Source organism: Talaromyces rugulosus, chromosome III (genome assembly GCF_013368755.1).
Source record: "Talaromyces rugulosus chromosome III, complete sequence".
Lineage (NCBI taxonomy): Eukaryota > Fungi > Ascomycota > Eurotiomycetes > Eurotiales > Trichocomaceae > Talaromyces > Talaromyces rugulosus.
In genome coordinates, this window is record NC_049563.1 from 4,115,522 (window position 1) to 4,133,210 (window position 17,689).

Consider the following 17,689-nt stretch of genomic DNA (forward strand, 5'->3'; position numbering starts at 1 on the left):
AGAGAAAAAAGACCGCGTCCCAACTAGCTTGTGCTCGTGAAAAGACTCTCCGCTATTGACTTTTAGAAAGGGACGTTGTGCCACAGATGATGTCTGGCTTTGACTTTCGCAGTCTGGGTTTTTTTTTGTCTTTCAAGTTCTTCCCACGTACTCCAAGTAAAGCATAACAGCCGCAAGCCGAGATTTGAGATAATGTGTCTCTTCGCCTGCCTGCATTGCATCTACGTATCTCCAAATCGCTCGTTTTGGAGGATACGAGGGGATATTTTGCGCGTCAAGCTGTGGAAAATGCCAAAACCCGGTCGACTTCCATGATTATGCTAGTTGCTTTGCTCTATCTATAAATGCCAAGATCTACTGTGTTAGCGAACAACTATTACCAATTCAAAAGCAATAGACTGTTTTAATCGATAGTTTTATCCTCCATTTATGCCTGACAAGGCTGCAAGTATCATGGAAAATCATAAAAAATGCAATAAATTATTAAAACTAACACCTAAGTATAGTACCTTGTTTTCCTACCTTCATTCATTATGGAATCGTTGCGTTGACGTTAAAGATCTCGTTTCGCCAGGTCAGCCCCAGACCACTTCCCTCATCACCCCGCTCGATAGCATCGTGGGCTCGGACAGCTTCGTCTCGCCAAACTTTTACAATGCTACCCGGAGCGTAAATACCCTTGAACGGGCCAGACTTTGGAGGGGATGCAGTAAAGCGCTGGTGCATTTCGGGGTTGGAATAGAGCTGCGGCCGTGCCATCACGGCTCGAATGAATGTCATGTAGTCTTGCGGATTGGCAATGTTGACCGCACGCAAACGCTCTCTCGCATATACGAGCTCCCGATTGATGGTCACAACCATAGATACCACGGACTCGGCGATCTTCTTCTCCAGTAACCGACGGATAAGCTGCTTCAGGAAGGGTTTGACGAGACAGAGCAAGAACTTCCATCGACTACGTTTGATCTTGTAGTCCAACTTGTGGACATGCACCCGAACACCCCGAAGAGTCACCAAATGGGCCAGTCGATCCCGGCCAATTTCTAGATCAACAGATACGTCGATGCCTCGCTCGTCAAGGTAGAAGCTACCGATACCCTCGTCACCAAAGCGGAAGAATAAACCGCTATGGGCGCGAATCCAGTACCCGAATTCGGACGCACTGATGTTCAATCCCTGCAAACCAACTGTGATGACGGTCTTCATATTTGTCCGGGCTTTCTTGGAATGAACTTTGGCCAGCTCCATGTCAGTCTTGGAAGTAACCAAGATTTTGTAGGGGAAGAACGACGACTGGTTCACAGTTCGCCCTGGCTCCAAAATCAAGTTCTCAATGAGCAAATCAATTTCCGGGACTGATATTTCCAGTCTCGGAATAGGAATTCGTTGAATGCCGCGAATCAGTAGCGGGAGGAAGATATGAGCGGCATCAGCCACTAATGTGCTTGTGCCGTCAGTGTATGCATGCGAAAGGTCGTGATAGATCTTTTTCGTAGCCGCAGCAAGCTTGGCCACCGCAGTGTCTTGGGGTATTTTACTCAGGGTTAGTTTAATTTGCTGTAAAAACGCGTCAAAGTCTGCGCGCAGGGGTGATTCAGACCCGATGTGGCTGAACTTTGTTTTCAATTCGTCGAAACGCTCATCGGCGGCATCAAAAAATTCGGGATCGGTCAGTACCTCTTGGAGAGAATTGCCCACATTCGACATCAACGACTCAAACTCTGGGTCTTTGTTGGAATGCTTCATGACCTCGTGGAAGCGATCTTCCAACTTCTTCCACTCTTCGGCGTCCCCGAAAGAACGAACCAAGGCCCAGAAGCGGTCAACAGCGTTGTTAAGGTCTTCATTAACCTGAACATCTTCATCCAATGCGTGAATAGTATCCTCTGCAGCATTCGCATAGAATGCCCCATATCGCTGGGCAAGTGTGGCGATGGTTGAGACCGAGTCTGAGTAGTCATCTCGAGATCGAAGTTTCAGGACCGTTTGCTTTAGACGGTACATCAAGGCATCTTTATGTTCCCCGGAGACTTGCTCTTTCGTGCTCTCCTTGGCCGTGAGACCGGCGCGGACGATGCCATCCTCGGCAGTGGTAGCAATTATGTTCACCTCATCACGAAGATTTTCCTTGGTTGGATGTTTTCCCTCGTCCGCTCCAGCGCCCTGTATCTGCTCCAATTCCTCCGCCGAAGGCTGGGCAACCTCTGCTACTTTATGGGCGGTATCTGACATGGAGTAGCTAGTATCAGCGAAGACTTGGCGGCCAACGGTGGCGATGTCGTCGAGGAAGACACGAAAATCGGCATTTGTGAGAAGCAAACTTCCAACAGTGCGAAGGCTGTCATACGCTAAATGACAGAGAATTGTTATCAGAATGGCGATTGATACCGAGGACGAAGTAGAAACTTACCAGCACGTGTATTGGCATTTGCCTTGGCACGCGACGCTTGGCTGGCGAGGTCGGAGGTATCCAACGAGGCCTTTGATTTTGAGAGATGCCAGAAGAATTCCTGGACTTGATCTTCACTGTTCTTCTCGCGGAGGATCTCGATAAACAACCGCAGAAAGGTCCTCACATCCCGGGCTAGCTGTCTTCCTGAGTGGCTCAAATCGTCAGTGCCGGGGTTGAAGAGATCAGAAGCTAGAAGAGTCCGTAGATTGGCGATCAATTGCTCTGTCGACGGCATGTACCCTTCGGATAGGGCCTTGAACATTTGATAGGAATGAAGCTTCTGGTGCAACTGGCGCTGGCGAGCGGTCTCATCTTCGTACAGGGGCAGCAGCGGCTCGGTGTCGGCTCCCCGGCCACGCTGTGGCTTCCTGTTCCCGAAGCAGGACGACATTGTCGACGCTGTCGACACTGTACTGGTCGGCTAACGAGAAACACGGGTTATATTCAAACGCAGAGGCAAATCATCAAAGAGACGAGCCTGGTTGTGGTGGTTGAAGGTTGCGCGGCCGGCGGGGTCGAGTGAGGAAGCATGACGTTGTGCTTGGCTGCCAAGTTTGGCGCATGCCACTCGCCCATTGGTCCACAAACCGCGCGTCCGCCATTCAGTCCCGAGATGCATTTTTTGAGGGGGTCGTTGATGTGCAAGTTGGGTATTTGCTGCAGTGTTTGATTTTAGAATACTCTGTGATCTCTGATAGAAAGTTAGTATAAAGCTACAGCCGTTGCTAGAAAGCTCGAAGCTTGTGTGGAGCACGCACTGTGATGCATTGTTAGCGGCTGTGGGGCCGCTAGAATTTCCATCATCTTAAATTCCAAATTGGGAAGAATATTTTCACGCCTGGTCGTCCACTCAAGTCTCAAAGCAGTTACTACTAAGTGGAGATGAATCTATACAAAGTACACTAATTCGAGCACTGCCTTGATCCTGCACCAAGACAAAGTAGAGCAGGTGACTTGTATACTGTAGACGGATAAGGGGCTAGACCCCGATCGGCCCACTCGTAACGGGCGCCAGCCGAAAAAGCCGGATACCGTCCAGCCAGTGATACATAATCATAAAGATGATGACTCGGACAATTAAAAATTGGAAGCGTACGGAGCAGAGTACAGTCCAGTCAGCACCAATGGGTATCATGTCAGATATCAGCCGTCGTAATATCCCGGGAAACAGGAAAACAGGGTTCAGCGGAAGGTTTCCGGCGGTAAACCGCGTTTTAATAAAACTCCGCGCAGAAAACATGCCGTTAGCAAATAATAATGAACATTGAACAAGGGCGCCATCGGGACTGGCCGCCAATCTTGAATCCACTTTGTCTGCCGGTGCAAAATGCGTTCCTTATTCTTTGTATTAGTATAATCCAAGTCCCGGTCCGGTGGATTCAGCACGAATCCTTTCGGGGCAACCCCCACTAGGGTCGACTTTTATTATAAATTACTATAGTACTCCGGAACTTGACGAAGGCTAATAATATTAGGATTATTATTACTGTTCCAAATTCCCACAGCTGAACTCACAAGGCCAAGGGGTGCTAGAACAGGCATAGCGCGGTCCCACCCGGGTAAACACTCTGGAATTTGTTCGGAGTAAATACGGATATTCGTCTGAGTTCAACCGTGGAATGCTCGCGTGGACGCCCCGCTCAGTAGGGCAGGAAGAAAGGAAGAACAACTGCCGATGGCACAGTAATAATAGTACTCATTAATGTGGTAGTAAATACTAAAAAGAGCACGCGGCTGCTCTTTCCCATCTCAGATCGTTTGGTGCGCACTCCGGGAACTAGTCCCAAACAGGAAAAGACCATTTCTCCGCATTTCCCACCGCCCAATTAGGCCTAGCGCGGTTCCAGAACGCGCCTGCCTTGGGAAGCTTCTTTCCTTTTTCCTTCTGGCTGGCCCAGGTCGCGCCTTCCTCGTAGACCGATAACTACTAGTCACTGGGTCATTCATTATTCACGGGAACGGATTATGTCATCCCTTTCCCTTCTCAGCCGGAAAAAGGGGCCAGGTCAACCATCCCTTGCTAAATACCGTCAATTAATGCCTCAATTCCCCCCGTGTGTCGTACACGCCTTGCCGAGAGAAAGCTTCGCATTCTGCGTGCGTGTGACAGGTCGTCCTGAACGAGCTGTAGCCTAGTGTTGGCCTAGCGTCCCGGCATCCCGGGCTGCCCACCCGAGATCAATCAACAAAATGCAAATTCCGCCCTGCTGATTTGCTGTCGCGGCGTCCGAAATGCTGACCTCGTCCCACTCTCTCTCTCTCTTTTTTCCCTTTCCTTTTCAACAAAGCTGATGGAGTCAGAGTGATAATCCTCAATGGGTCCTCATTTAGGGCTAAACTAAATCGTCGCCAGGATCCAGCCATCTTTTTCCCCGACTCTTCCCGATTGCCAAACCTAAAAGCCCAACGACTCGCGAGTCACACGCTCACGCTCTCTCGACCTCGACCCGAACTTGGGCCATGATCCTCCCCGTCCACGACAATTTCATGTGTAATCATTACTACCGCACTACCACATGCCAATCACTCAGGGGCCTCGTCCACCCTTCTCTCTGTGATCTTCTTTTTATTTAGTTCCCCCGCGCCTGGACATGTTTCGCTGCCACACCCATTGTCGGCTTGCTGTTCGATCAAACAAACCTGCGAGACTTTTTCTCTCAACTTCGTCTACCTCTACAGCTCCAGCTCCATCCCCAGTGTCTCAAGCCTCAGAAGCCGCCTTGTCGAGAACCAGAACAAACATCATCATGCCTTCATTGCCTTCCAACCAGCAGCGTGCTGCTCACCACCTTCCTCATACTGGCATTGCTGGTCAATCGTAAGCCAATTGCTTCTGCTGTTCTCCAGCTCGTACTGACCAGACTTTGCGCTCAACAGGGAAGGTACCTTTGATACCGCCAACCCTGCTTATATTCGCAAGTACCTGCGGACGTACGGCCTCACGCCTCCCCGTGCCGAGAACTACGAAACCCAAAAGACACGATGTGCGTACAATGCGATGCTAGGGGGACAACAAGGAATAATAACTAACGTACACTCATGCGCTAGGCCTGGCACAGCTCGCATTGAAGCAAACTCCCATCGAGAAGTACTTGTACCTCAGCACGATCCGCAAAAACAATGTCCACCTTTTCTACCGTTTGATCACAGACCATATTCAAGTGAGCTTACATCAAACCATTGCAAGCAACATCACCTTCTAACCTGATGCAGGAATTGACTCCTCTCATCTATACCCCCGTTGTCGGTGAGGCGTGCCAGCGTTGGTCCGAGATTTACCAGCAACCAGAAGGTTAGTTCTAGACAAGCTTCAAGACGAGGGTGCAAGTAGCTGACCACAATAGGCATGTACTTGAGCTACGAAGACAAGGGCAATATTGCCGCTGTGATTTCTAATTGGCCGCAACCTAATGTTGAAATTACCTGTATCACCGATGGCTCCCGCATTCTTGGTCTCGGTGACCTGGGTATCAATGGTATGGGAATTCCTATTGGCAAGCTTTCCCTGTACACCGCATGCGCTGGAATCCGTCCCGAGGCTACTCTGCCGTTGACTTTGGATTTGGGTACTGGTAACAAGACCCTTCGCGAGGACCCCTTGTACCTGGGCAGTCGCCGCGACAAGATCTCTGCCGAGGAGGAACAAGAGTTCCTCGATGAGCTCATGGCTGCCCTGACAGAGCGGTGGCCGGGCATTGTTATCCAGTTTGAGGATTTCAAGAACCCTTTCCCCGCTCTGGAGCGATACCGACACCGGTACACTTCTTTCAATGACGACATCCAGGGAACTGGCGCTGTCATCCTGGGCGGAGTTATGAATGCCGTCAAGCGGTCTGGCATTCATCCCAAGGATCAGCGTGCCGTGTTCTTCGGAGCAGGAAGTGCCGGTGTGGGTGTTGCCAAACAGATTGTAGACTACTTTGTGCGGGAAGGGTTGACCGAAGATGAAGCCAAAGCTTGCTTCTATCTGGTTGACACCAAGGGACTGGTCACTGCGGATCGCGGCGACCGTCTCGCCAACCACAAGATTTACTTTGCCCGCAAGGACAACAACGGCCAACAATTCAAGACATTGGAGGATGTCATTGAGCACGTGAAGCCGACAATGCTCATGGGTCTCTCGACCATGGGCGGCGTTTTCACCCCAGACATTTTAAAGAAGATGGCTGAGTGGAACGAACACCCCATGATTTTCCCGCTATCGAACCCTTCATCCAACTCAGAATGCGATCTTGAAACGGCCGTTACCCACACAGACGGACGCGCGCTCTTTGCTTCAGGCTCTCCGTTCCACCCCGTCACTTTCACGAACTCTGCCGGCGAAACCAAGATCCACTACGGTGGCCAGGGCAACAACATGTACGTGTTCCCTGGCATTGGCCTAGGAACTATCCTTTCCAAATCCGTCGAAGTTACGAATAGCATGATCTTCGCCTCTGGCGAGGCCCTCACGCACTGCATGACCTCGGAAGAACTCGACAGGGGTCTGCTCTACCCGGACATCACGAGAATCCGGGACGTCAGCGTCGTCGTGGCACGACATGTGATTCGCGCCGCCCAGGACGCCAAGGTCGATCGCGAGACGGGCATCCATGGACTGAGCGATTCTGATCTTGACGCCTGGATTCGCGCGCGCATGTACCAACCTCACTCAGAGGTTGCCTCGCTGGAGCGTGAAGTTGGTGCACTGCTCTCGTCCATTGGCCGCCCTTTTCCAAATGGTAACAGTTATTTCCCCAATGGACTGTCTGATGACTCAGATAAGAACGCCAAGCTATAAACGTGGATAGTACTTGAGTTCTGAGTTTTTTTTCTTTTTTTGGCATGAATAATATTACAACATACATCATCATCATCATCATTATTTTGGGATGGGATCTGCATTTGGATTGGATTAAAAAAAAGCAATACCCTTACAACCCTTTTTTTTCTTCCTTCCTTCCTCTTAAGCTAGTTATGGGAATATACTATTACAAGAGTTTGGATTTAGTCACTACGTCATTTGATAGTTAATAATAGTTTATATTTAATTTGAAGAAAACATCCAAATACATGTACCTCGGCATGTGAATTATCCAATGAACTTGGGAGTTATTTATTTACATGCATGTGCGGAGTATATGGAATCATGTATGGACTCGGGAGGTCCCGTAGCAAAAACATACGTCTAGGTGGAGAACACCTCCGCAATTGAGATCTTCAGAAGAATACGCACGAGTTTCAACTGATTAAAAGTTGGAACGTGCGTTCGTTACCCTTTAGTCTCGCCAAGCTGCCAAGGGTACAACTATATACTATACCCCGTGGGCCCGGGACGGAAATATGGCACGAATATGCATGTGATAGATGGAGAGATGATGGAGAACCCGTAATTCCCCGGGCTTGAACATTAAGTATTACCATGTTTATTGGCTAGTACGTATATGGACGGAGGATTTCGGAGATGGGAGGGGGATCTGAGATCGATCGATGTTAATATATTAATATTCTAGTTTCAAACATTCTAGCTAACACATCACGCCTTGACAGCGTATTGCCGACGGAACAGCGCATCGATCTCGGTGAGATAATACGTGCCCGGGGTCATCCGGTCCAGTCCACCCTTGGGCACAAAGGCCTTTTGCTGGTGGGCTTGTTCGCGGAGAAGGCATGCCTTTTTTTTTCCCCCGCACATGAACCAGTCAGTATTGTAGTTTGTGTGCATGTGAAGAGAGTGAGAATCATACCTGGTTGTATTCCTCCGGCGAGACCCGATGTCTCGCGTCGAGGCGGGCGTGAAGATCAAGCGCCTTTGCAATATCGCTGACCTCGCCTCGCACCCGGATCGTGTATAGAGTACTCGCGGAGCCGCCGCCGTAGCTGAATACGCCGACTGTTGTGCCCAGAAGTTGCTGGCTTGGCACATTGTAAACCAGGCTGATGAGGCACGAGTACACGCTCGCTGTGTAGCTGTTGCCGCACAGCGTGGCTGCGGTTAGCGATGGCTGGACGCGTGCTGCAAATTCCGGTTTGGATAGGTTGACGAATGTCTTTTCGATCGTTTTGTCAGTGAGCGAGGTTTCGTGGTCGATGCTGGCGATGGAAGCTGGGACATCAGCAAAAGCGGCATGGCTGGGATTGTGTAGGTAATCTTGGTAAAGCAATCTGGCGTATGACTTGGAGACCAGCTTGCAATACGGGGCGTGGAAGATCATGTAGTCGAAGACATTCAGTCTCGTCTTCTCTTGAGGAAGGCTTTGTGGCTCCGCCGCCTTTTCCTTCTTGAGATGGTGTCCCTTGTAGCACTCCTCTAGACCTGTCAGGTAACATGTATTGGAGTAATGGCCATCTACCACCGGATATTCACGCCCGAAATCTGGTTTGTAAAAGTCGTATGCGTGCTGCATCCAACTTGCTTTGGCCTTGCCCTCCACTACCAATGGCGCATCCGCACCGATAAGCATGGCGACACATCCAACACCGCCTGTTGGTCGCGCTGCCGGAGTGTCATACATGGCAATATCACCCATGACAACAATTGCGTCGCGCCCGTCCCAGGAACTCGACTCAATCCAGTTGACAGCATTGAAGAGCGCGTTTGTTCCACCGTAGCAGGCGTGGATAGTATCGATGCCTTCGATGTCGCTGTTGCCGCTTGGAGAGAAGAGTTGCATGAGCACAGACTTGCAGGATTTGGCTTTGTCGAGGACCGTCTCAGTGCCGACTTCGAGGCGGCCAATCGACGTCGGAGGAATCGAGTATTTCTTTAGAAGGGACGAGACGGTGGTTAGGAGGATAGAGTAAATGTCTATTCATTGTCAGTTTCTCGCGCCAAGTATACTGCATTGAGAGACTGTACCCTCGCGGTCATCGCAGAATGCCATTGTCGCCTGGCCGAGGCCAAGAGTAAACTTGCCCGGGCTTACGCCCATGTACTTTTCTAGATCGGTCTGGTCGACATACTGATAGCTGTTAGCATGAACATCATATTTTATTGTTCGGAAAAACATACCTGGTTCGGAAAGTAAATCTCCAGGGCTTTGATGCCCACATTCTCAGGTCGTGCTGACATTTTGAAACCGTGCAATAGAATAGACAGTGCTGGGTGAAGAAATCGCAATATACTATCTTCTCATGTTGGCGTCATCAGGCTTTTATAACAATCAGTTTTCTTTGGAATGAAAACAGAATGTGTCTGCCTGATTCATCCTCGACTTCCCCAGCATCTTTCGCAAAAGTCATCTCAAGCCTCGATGTCATAGTCGAGCTCAGCCACAACCCTATCCATTGAGTTTGACGGAACCATTCTTAACCAAAGCTCTACAAGGAGCTTGGGCCATGCAATGGGAGCTTTGAACACCAAAAAACATGGCGATTGGCTCGTCCGGTCAGGAATCAGGAACCAGCCGGGGACTTATGCTGATAGACGATCCCTGTAGTCAGCAACATTCTCCTGGCGTGGGATGAATACTGCAAGGACGAGTTACTAAGTGGAGCAAGACCAGATAAAATATGAATTGACTTTACCTAGCTCTCATGATAGCTCATGGTCTGGTTCAAGAATCAGGCGGAAATAATAGTCCAGGCAGAAATGTTGTTGCCTTAGTCCCGAAGGTAACGTTCTTCTTCATTTTTCAAGGCAAGGCCAGAAGAAAAGGGGTAATTATTCCTGCTAGCTAAACTAATCAATATTGCTGGCAATTATCGATAGTCTGGCCGTGTTGAAGCTGGAGTCGGTGTAGTAGTGAAGCGGAGACACTTGGTGAATGAATGCATCAGGGATAGTTACAGGGTTACAGGCAAGTCCGAAGGGTAGCTGAGTCAGCTCTTGGCCGCTGGTCGCTCCTTCCTCAACTGCCATGGGAGGAAGGCACGAGGCTATACCGACGCCGACAATCAGGTGACACTTAACACAGATTGAGGCATTACTGGCTGGTCCGGACATTTATCCGTAGCCACCTATCACCACCTCAAGTGCCGGCAATAATGCAAGTATCACAATTCCAATCTCTCTCCATTATTCGTCAGTTTCGGGTCTAGTACTAACTAAGCTAATTCTACATATACGGAGTACGGAGTAGGAATTAAGGGATAAGAGGTTGGCACTCCGAAACAACTCCGATCATCCGTGCCCATTGCGTCTTGCTCGGGTTTCGCCATTTGTGCATCGTGGCTCGCTGGATCACCATATCGCCAGGTTGACTATGTGGGCCTCATTGTTGGAATGTTGGACAAGGTGAGCTCGACTTCGCCCAAGATCACGATGATAATGTCGAGGGTCACAGTTTGGTGCATCGGGCTTTCAGCACCGGGAGGAATATCGTTATACCACACATTAGCACCGCCGCCGCACTTTTATAGAGCTCGAGATCCTTTTTGCTGCTGAGTGAGACGAGCGGTTGCTCGGTCTGGTAACCAAGCCTCTGGAAGCCGCCTCCAAGATTACTGCCTACACCCACGGACGCAGGAAAGTCGGTGGAAAAGAAGGAGTTGCCATCTGCACCGTTGTCGGTGATGTAGCGATTCGGATTTGGAGGTGGATTGTCCACGGTGAGCTACTTACTCCGTATTCGATCGACTAATAAAGTGAGGGTCCAGCGGGCCGTGGCCGTGCGTGCAGGGTGCAGTCAAAGAAAACCCGCGAGATATCAACAACGGCCTCCGGTCTAGACTAGGCGCCACATGGGGGTGAGATTCACCGCCTCACGCCAAGACTCGCGCGGGGGCTCGTCTAGAGGGGCAGGGGCCGATCATGCGATATTAATTATTTAATTAATTGCTCATGATTCAATGATTGTCCTCGCACATGACTGACTCTTTCTTGTCTAGTCTTCTCGCCAAGGACGCTGTTGACGCTCAAACTTGAAACACAGGGGAAAAGCGAAAACACCCCAACGCCGGCTCGATAACATCGCGATATACAGACAGCAAACAGTAAAATATAGCATGCAATAATATGCAGCGGCCCCACGGCGGACGGAGCATCCCGGTGGCTGAAAAGTAAGAAGACCGCCAGCGATGGCCGTACAGTTACGCTACACCAAATCTGCAAGGCACAGGCGCTATTCGATGTCTTCGTGCCGTTGCGGGTCATGCTGGGAGTCGCTCACCGAATTGCTGTGATAACGCTTCACTGAGCGGGACCCTCTCTCCACTGATGGCTGGGAAACAGACCCTCAACGTTGCCAGTTTCGGTCAACTTCTCCAAGTTTTGTCATTGGGCCATGTCCAGTCACGTTGTCGCGATATCATCACGTTCTCCATCTGAGTTAGTTTAAGGTTCTTACCCCTCCCTCGTCTATCGTGTTGTCCTGCGTGCTATATAGACCGCCCCTGCCTGTGTCGCTTGGATGCTGCGTGGCTGCATCGAGTCACCAGTCCTTCCAGAACTTCCATTCCGCCTTTGCCGTCTGTCATTTACATATTGCTTGTACTGTCCCTAGCGTTTCGGGTACGACCTCGGAGCCCTAACAACCAGTCATCTTTGCCACTCCATACCATACATACCATACACATTATCAAGTGATACCGTCGCCGATCTTTTGATGCAGGAGAAAAGAAGAGACTAAACGGTCGGTGACATGTGCGAATCTGCGCCTCACTTTTGACGACCGTATTGCCATTGCCTCCATCCCCTTGCTGGTTCTGTCCCCGGGACTCTAATCGATGACGCTCCCTTTCACATGCAAATCGCCCGCCACGGACCACATGAATCACCACCCACCACTCACCGTTCATCTGACCGAGAACCCTCCCTGCGTTCACTTGAACTCGCACCCAGTTTCGGTTAACACTCAACATTCTCACAAGGGGTCAAGTAGTAGGCATGATACCAATCTAGCATGGAGAAACCTGGTCGACAACACCACTGCCGCCTCGCTCTCGCCTTGCATAACTGATGCCTCAGACACCAAGACATTCTACAGCGCCATTCAAGTCACAGACATTCACCCTGATAGCAGCGACGAGGACGACAACATTTCCATCACCACCGGCATGGCAGCGGGTTCTACTTCTAACGGTGCCAGCGTGGCTGAGGATAAGCCGGCGAAACCAAGAAAGTCTCCTTCACGATCATCGTCAACTTCTCAGCGTTCCCCTCGATCAGCATCATCTAGCACGGCTGGCACCTCGAAAAAGGAGCGCCGCAGGACTGCCTCCTTCCAAGCCCAAAGCCCAGCCAGCCCACCACGCAGCAACAGCATCCAGATGTCACAGCAGAAACGAGACGAGCTTTTGGCCTTGCATCGAGACAGTTGTCGCATCTTCCAGGACGTCGGAATGGCCGCCGAACCTCTGGAAAACTCTTATGACGAGCCCCGTTTGACCCAGTCCACTACTGTGTCTCCCATCATGTCGCCTATTCTCCAATACCAGCGCTCACATTCGTTTCCTATCAACGACGGCGACGTCTCAGAAGATGATCTGCTGTCTGTTCGTCAGCCTCGAAGAATAAGCATCGTCCACTCGGAACCAGATCCAGAGCGAGAGCCATCCCAGCCTCCGCAGTCACCGCACGAGCAAGTGCCTACAACGGTGATTGACTGGACATCACCAAGCACTCGGCGGCGCGAATACGAGGCAATCGATCGCTCCAACCGATGTTTTCGCCGAATCTGGCGCCGAATGACGCCTCGCTGTTTTCGCCCATCCGGGGCGAGAACACCGTTTTTCGAGACGGGCAAAGATGGGAAGGCTAACTATGAGGGCAGCGTGCGACGCTTTCGCATGGATATAACGGACGAGAAAGAGGCAGTCTCTCGCCCTAAGCCCGTGAAGCGGACATGGTCTTGCTTTTAACTTTTTTTAAACGATCTACTACTAATGAACCCAACATATACATTGTGCATATATATGCGCACACATGCACTTACACGGAAAACGGAGTTGAATGATTTACATACACTGCATCGCATCGATGATACCCAGTTTGCATAATATTCCATGCTTTGCTTTGGATGATTCATGTACATATTGATTGAGCAAATAATGATACCAAATTGCGACTGATCCACTTAACATATCCTCTTGTTGGAAATAATCTCCAAGTTATAATTTTAAAAAACCCCAACGCCACGCTATGCATTTTTGTTTGAAACTTCAGGCCTGTCATACCATCAAGTCAAAGTCATCAAGGTTATCCCGGTATTTCATAATCGATCGCTTAATCTTGCTAGAGTCGACCCAGGTAACGAAATCTTCCATGCTTCTCGTCACCAAACTAGCAAAAGTTAGTATTCTTGCATAGAAGAGAAGAGAAGAGTTTTGACTCACAATGCAGCATCAGTGACTACCTCTGTGCCGACTCGGACATGGCCCTGTTCAATCCTACCATAAAAGTCAGCCCTACCCAATGTCGAAAAAAAAAAAGGTCCGAATCCCTACAGAGTAACAGCCGTCTTCACATCCGGTACCATGCCATTCCTCGTCATCAACACTCCCAACCGCCGTCGACAAAACGCCGACACACTAACATCGTGCTCCACCGCCGATAAGCCCGCACCTTGCTCGCGGCTATTCTTCAAGATGCCCATGGACCACAGCTTCTCGAGGATTTCCGACTCAGTCTTTTTGCGAAAAGGGTCGTCTGGGTCAAGTGCGGATAGCTTGTGCGCAAGACTGCGTAGTTGGCCGCATAGTGTGTTGTATTTTTGGTAGTCGAGGGTACCCTGTAGGTAGTAGCGCGCGCGGATGGATTGTTCGCGATGGTTGTTGTCGGATTTGTAGGTGTGGAAGTTGACCTTTCGGAGGAGCCTGGTTTTTTTTGCGTTAGTCTGGTGTTTGTAGGACACAAAACAAAGAAGAAAAGAGGAAATTTGAGGAGGTGTACTTTTTCTCGTGATGCTTCAATTGACGGACCATCTTGGGCGGTCTTTTCTGGCTTGTTTGCGCCTGTGTTTAAGTATAGAGTTTGGTTATCCGAAGATGAAGTTTTTTGGTGATGATTATCTAAACAGGTAGGCGGTGGCCGAGTTTTTGATATTCTGCCGGGTTTATTTTCTTTTCGGTGACGGGGACCCGTTGGTTTCCTATTTAGGTAACCCTGCCAAAGAAGGGACTTGGACAATGTCAAATATTCGTTTTCAATAAATCGGCCATGAGAAATTGTACACAAGGACTAACTACAGTAACTAAAAGTACCACTAATTACTACTAGTACACACACAAAACTCGATAAATTAGCTCTTATAGACCTGCAGCCTGGGCAATACCCGGCTTCCTCGCCTCGAGAATCCGCATAGTCTGTTCGTACACCTTCTTCTGTACCTTGCGTCCAATATCGGTATAGATCCACGATTCGACGCCCTGATTAGCCCCGTCACTCTGGAATTCGCCGTGGGAAGTTGCGGGGGCGCAGGCGGCGAGAACGAACGTTCGAGAACCCACCTCGGTTGTGCGGTCGAGGATGGCGCGTAAGATACGAAGGCCTAGGGGAGGCTGGTTACCGCTACGGTCAAGTGTGGATTTACAGAGACCGGGGTTTACAATGTTGATGACAACGGGTGGAGGAGTCGAAGTGCCGCTGGGCGCGAGCCGGGAGACTATTTCGCGCGTGAGGAGAACTTCGATGAGCTTGGTGGCTTGATATCTGTGCGCAATAACCAATTAGTACAGGTAAACAGGGTATGCAATACAGGTGAATCTCACCTCGGTTGCTGGCTAAAGGCCGTCTCGTCGTTCAACTTGGCGTACAGATCCGGGGCATTGATCTCGGGAAACTTGGTCAGACGATGTGCTTCGGAGCTGATGATGACTAGATGCGGCTGCGAGTCTGGAAAATTTGTCTTCGTCTCGTTGAGCTTAGGCAGTAGCGAGAGGGCGAGGAGGAAAGTGTTGAGCACGTTGACTTGGACAGCTTGCTCGAAGCCCTCAGACTGCGTCCAGATTTTGGAATTGATTCCCGCATTCTCAACAAGAACATCAACGCGTGGGAGCTCTGTCTTGACGCGCTCCGTGAAGGCGAGCGTGGACGCTGTACTGGAAAGATCCAGAGGCCAGATCTCGATGGCGTCCGCGTCGGTGCGGTGTTTGACGCTCTTGACAATATCCTCCTTGGCGGCCTGTCCTTTACTGGTAGTGCGCACAGCAAGAACTATACGAGCGCAGTTGAGGCGATAGAAATGGCGCGCAGCTTCGAGCCCCAGACCTGCATTGGAGCCTGTGACGATGACGGTTTGGTCATTGAAGGAGTGCTGTGGGTAGCGCGGCGTGACGAACAGCTGCGAGTAGAAGAACATGCGCAGCCCTGCGCCTATTTTGGGCTGAATAGGGAATTCAAGTTGTTCGTCCGCCATTATTATTTTGTATTTGGAGAGATCCAGAAACCTGGATGGCGAGGAATTTCTTCGCACATCCAACAATCCGGATGCTGCGGGCTGCAACTAGTACCTTGTTACAGTAAATATGTCCATCCAAGTTAGCATGCATGCTTACCTGGAGCTTGAAGCCGTTCCTACTATTTCAAAAGATCCGGCCCAAAATTGCACCGCAATTGTAATCAAATGATGCTTACGGCCGACTGCGGGGGGTAATCAAGCCGGCCGCTATAGCAAGCATTCGAAGTCACATACACACGCAGAAAAAGAACAAGATCTAGACGAGGAAAACACCCGGCTAAATGGCCCTGTTAAACCCAAACTGGTCTAATTGTATTCGAGCGCCGGCGCAAAATAGACAAACTCAATAATGCTACCAAAGAAGGGAGGATGTAATAATCACAACTCTATTTCAAAATAGAATGTTTACATATGTTTTCCACAAGAGGAGAATACTACCTCAGGAATGACTTTTAGAGGATATCGTACTAGAGTTCCAGTCGCGAACAAAGCCCGTAACGAGCGACCTTCGTCTCGCTTGGTGTTGACTTAGGGCTCGTGAATGTAAATTATGCATGCTTGGGAACAAAAGACCAAATTTTGTGCAACTTTGCATAACCCCTGGTAGCTCAGTAGGTTTAGAGCGTCTGACTGTAAAAGTCATCTTTAGTTGATCAGAAGGCCGCCGGCTCGACTCCGGCCCGGGGGATCTGTTTTTGTTTTTTATATTTTATTTTCAATATGCATGCAAATAGCTCTATTTTATGCATAAAAACAACTGGCATTTAATTTGCGGAGCAAAGCGGAGGCTGCGGTGCAACCAACGAATTTTCTTTTTGGGCTGCACTGATTGGCCGGTCCAAAATGATATCCTGCATTCTGGCCTTAGCTCAGATTATCAGGCTTGGCAATTCGCCTTAGCTTTGTCCTATACGTACATACTTTATAGCCTTCATCCAGACCACCAAGAAAAGGTTCTGAGTTTGAGTGAAATGATGATTTGAAAGAGTCTGATTCAGAAGACAAGACGGAGGATAACCCTAAATCTTGAATTTTTGAATCTACATGGCACCACCATCGACGTTGATCCCAATGCACCGTTGATCAACAGGCAAGAGAAAGCCCTCCATCCGGTCACGTATGAAGATATTCGGCCTACGCCTCGTACCGTCAATTACGATGATTCATGGTGGCAGACTGGGTTATGATGGAACCAGGTGAGAGCATCAAAAGGGAGAACGAAAACAACAAAGACAAAGGTGATCATTTCAGTCCTGACAACTCATTCCGCAAAATCATGGGTCAATTGAAGGCAAACCATCCTTCTGAAATAGCACTAGGTCAAGACGATGAGATCATACAGCGTGAGGCAAACCCGAATCCACCGGATGGGATGGTTTCGGCTCAAAAGGAGATCTACATTGACATCGACCTCATCAGACCCCCTGATTTTGAGGAATATGAGGAACACTTGCCCAAAAAATCGAGAAATCTCTTCCGCCATGTCTTCTCCCAAGATTTCCCAAGAAACTCACTGCTGCATCGAGCACAATCATGATCAAAAAGTTGCTGAGCACAACGCAATTTCCCTTATGTGCAATTCACGTCCACTGATTTTCCCTCTAAACGTGAGTTTAAATCAGTGGAAGAGGGGACTTACACAAAAGACTGTACAAGGCATGTGAACGAAGACCAGTTGACGGACGAGGCATGTTTCGCAATGACATGAGCAAAGGTGACGTACACAGCATACTCCAGCTTCGAAGCGCCTGGGACGGTGCCCTAACAATCGAGAATTAACTCAAGGCGCGGATTCGTTTTCATTCGAATGTTCACTCTAACATCAAAGCAAAGAAGGTAAAAAGGGGACTAAGGTCGTTTCGTTTCAAACAAACCGCACAGCTGATAAAAATGTATGTAGATTCATGCTTCTCTTGACTAT

At 49.6% G+C, this 17,689-nt stretch overlaps 6 protein-coding genes and 1 non-coding gene across 7 annotated transcripts; 4 read left to right on the forward strand and 3 right to left on the reverse strand.

Moving 5' to 3' along the window:
- Positions 1 to 531: 531 nt before the first annotated feature.
- TRUGW13939_06209 (uncharacterized protein) lies at positions 532 to 2,843 on the reverse strand (the record flags this gene model as incomplete). The annotated part of the gene is made up of 2 exons (XM_035489364.1): positions 532 to 2,348; positions 2,411 to 2,843. 2 exons carry the CDS (start codon positions 2,841 to 2,843, stop codon positions 532 to 534), a joined length of 2,250 nt encoding a protein of 749 aa, XP_035345257.1.
- Positions 2,844 to 5,199: 2,356 nt separating this feature from the next.
- On the forward strand, positions 5,200 to 7,232 carry TRUGW13939_06210 (uncharacterized protein; the record flags this gene model as incomplete). The annotated part of the gene is made up of 5 exons (XM_035489365.1): positions 5,200 to 5,270; positions 5,330 to 5,436; positions 5,501 to 5,613; positions 5,666 to 5,744; positions 5,797 to 7,232. 5 exons carry the CDS (start codon positions 5,200 to 5,202, stop codon positions 7,230 to 7,232), a joined length of 1,806 nt encoding a protein of 601 aa, XP_035345258.1.
- Positions 7,233 to 7,967: 735 nt separating this feature from the next.
- Positions 7,968 to 9,503, reverse strand: TRUGW13939_06211 (uncharacterized protein; the record flags this gene model as incomplete). The annotated part of the gene is made up of 4 exons (XM_035489366.1): positions 7,968 to 8,105; positions 8,179 to 9,239; positions 9,291 to 9,393; positions 9,444 to 9,503. 4 exons carry the CDS (start codon positions 9,501 to 9,503, stop codon positions 7,968 to 7,970), a joined length of 1,362 nt encoding a protein of 453 aa, XP_035345259.1.
- A 2,636-nt stretch (positions 9,504 to 12,139) lies between these two features.
- On the forward strand, positions 12,140 to 13,231 carry TRUGW13939_06212 (uncharacterized protein; the record flags this gene model as incomplete). Its single annotated transcript, XM_035489367.1, has 1 exon — positions 12,140 to 13,231. One exon carries the CDS (start codon positions 12,140 to 12,142, stop codon positions 13,229 to 13,231), a length of 1,092 nt encoding a protein of 363 aa, XP_035345260.1.
- Positions 13,232 to 13,540: 309 nt separating this feature from the next.
- Positions 13,541 to 15,726, reverse strand: TRUGW13939_06213 (uncharacterized protein; the record flags this gene model as incomplete). The annotated part of the gene is made up of 6 exons (XM_035489368.1): positions 13,541 to 13,652; positions 13,706 to 13,759; positions 13,817 to 14,205; positions 14,262 to 14,323; positions 14,644 to 15,020; positions 15,080 to 15,726. The coding sequence occupies 6 exons, from the start codon at positions 15,724 to 15,726 to the stop codon at positions 13,541 to 13,543; spliced, it is 1,641 nt and encodes a 546-aa protein (XP_035345261.1).
- A 639-nt stretch (positions 15,727 to 16,365) lies between these two features.
- Positions 16,366 to 16,456, forward strand: TRUGW13939_06214. The gene has a single exon. It is a non-coding gene; the product is annotated as a tRNA-Tyr (tRNA).
- A 477-nt stretch (positions 16,457 to 16,933) lies between these two features.
- Positions 16,934 to 17,305, forward strand: TRUGW13939_06215 (uncharacterized protein; the record flags this gene model as incomplete). Its single annotated transcript, XM_035489369.1, has 1 exon — positions 16,934 to 17,305. The coding sequence occupies one exon, from the start codon at positions 16,934 to 16,936 to the stop codon at positions 17,303 to 17,305; it is 372 nt and encodes a 123-aa protein (XP_035345262.1).
- Between the last annotated feature and the right edge of the window lie 384 nt (positions 17,306 to 17,689).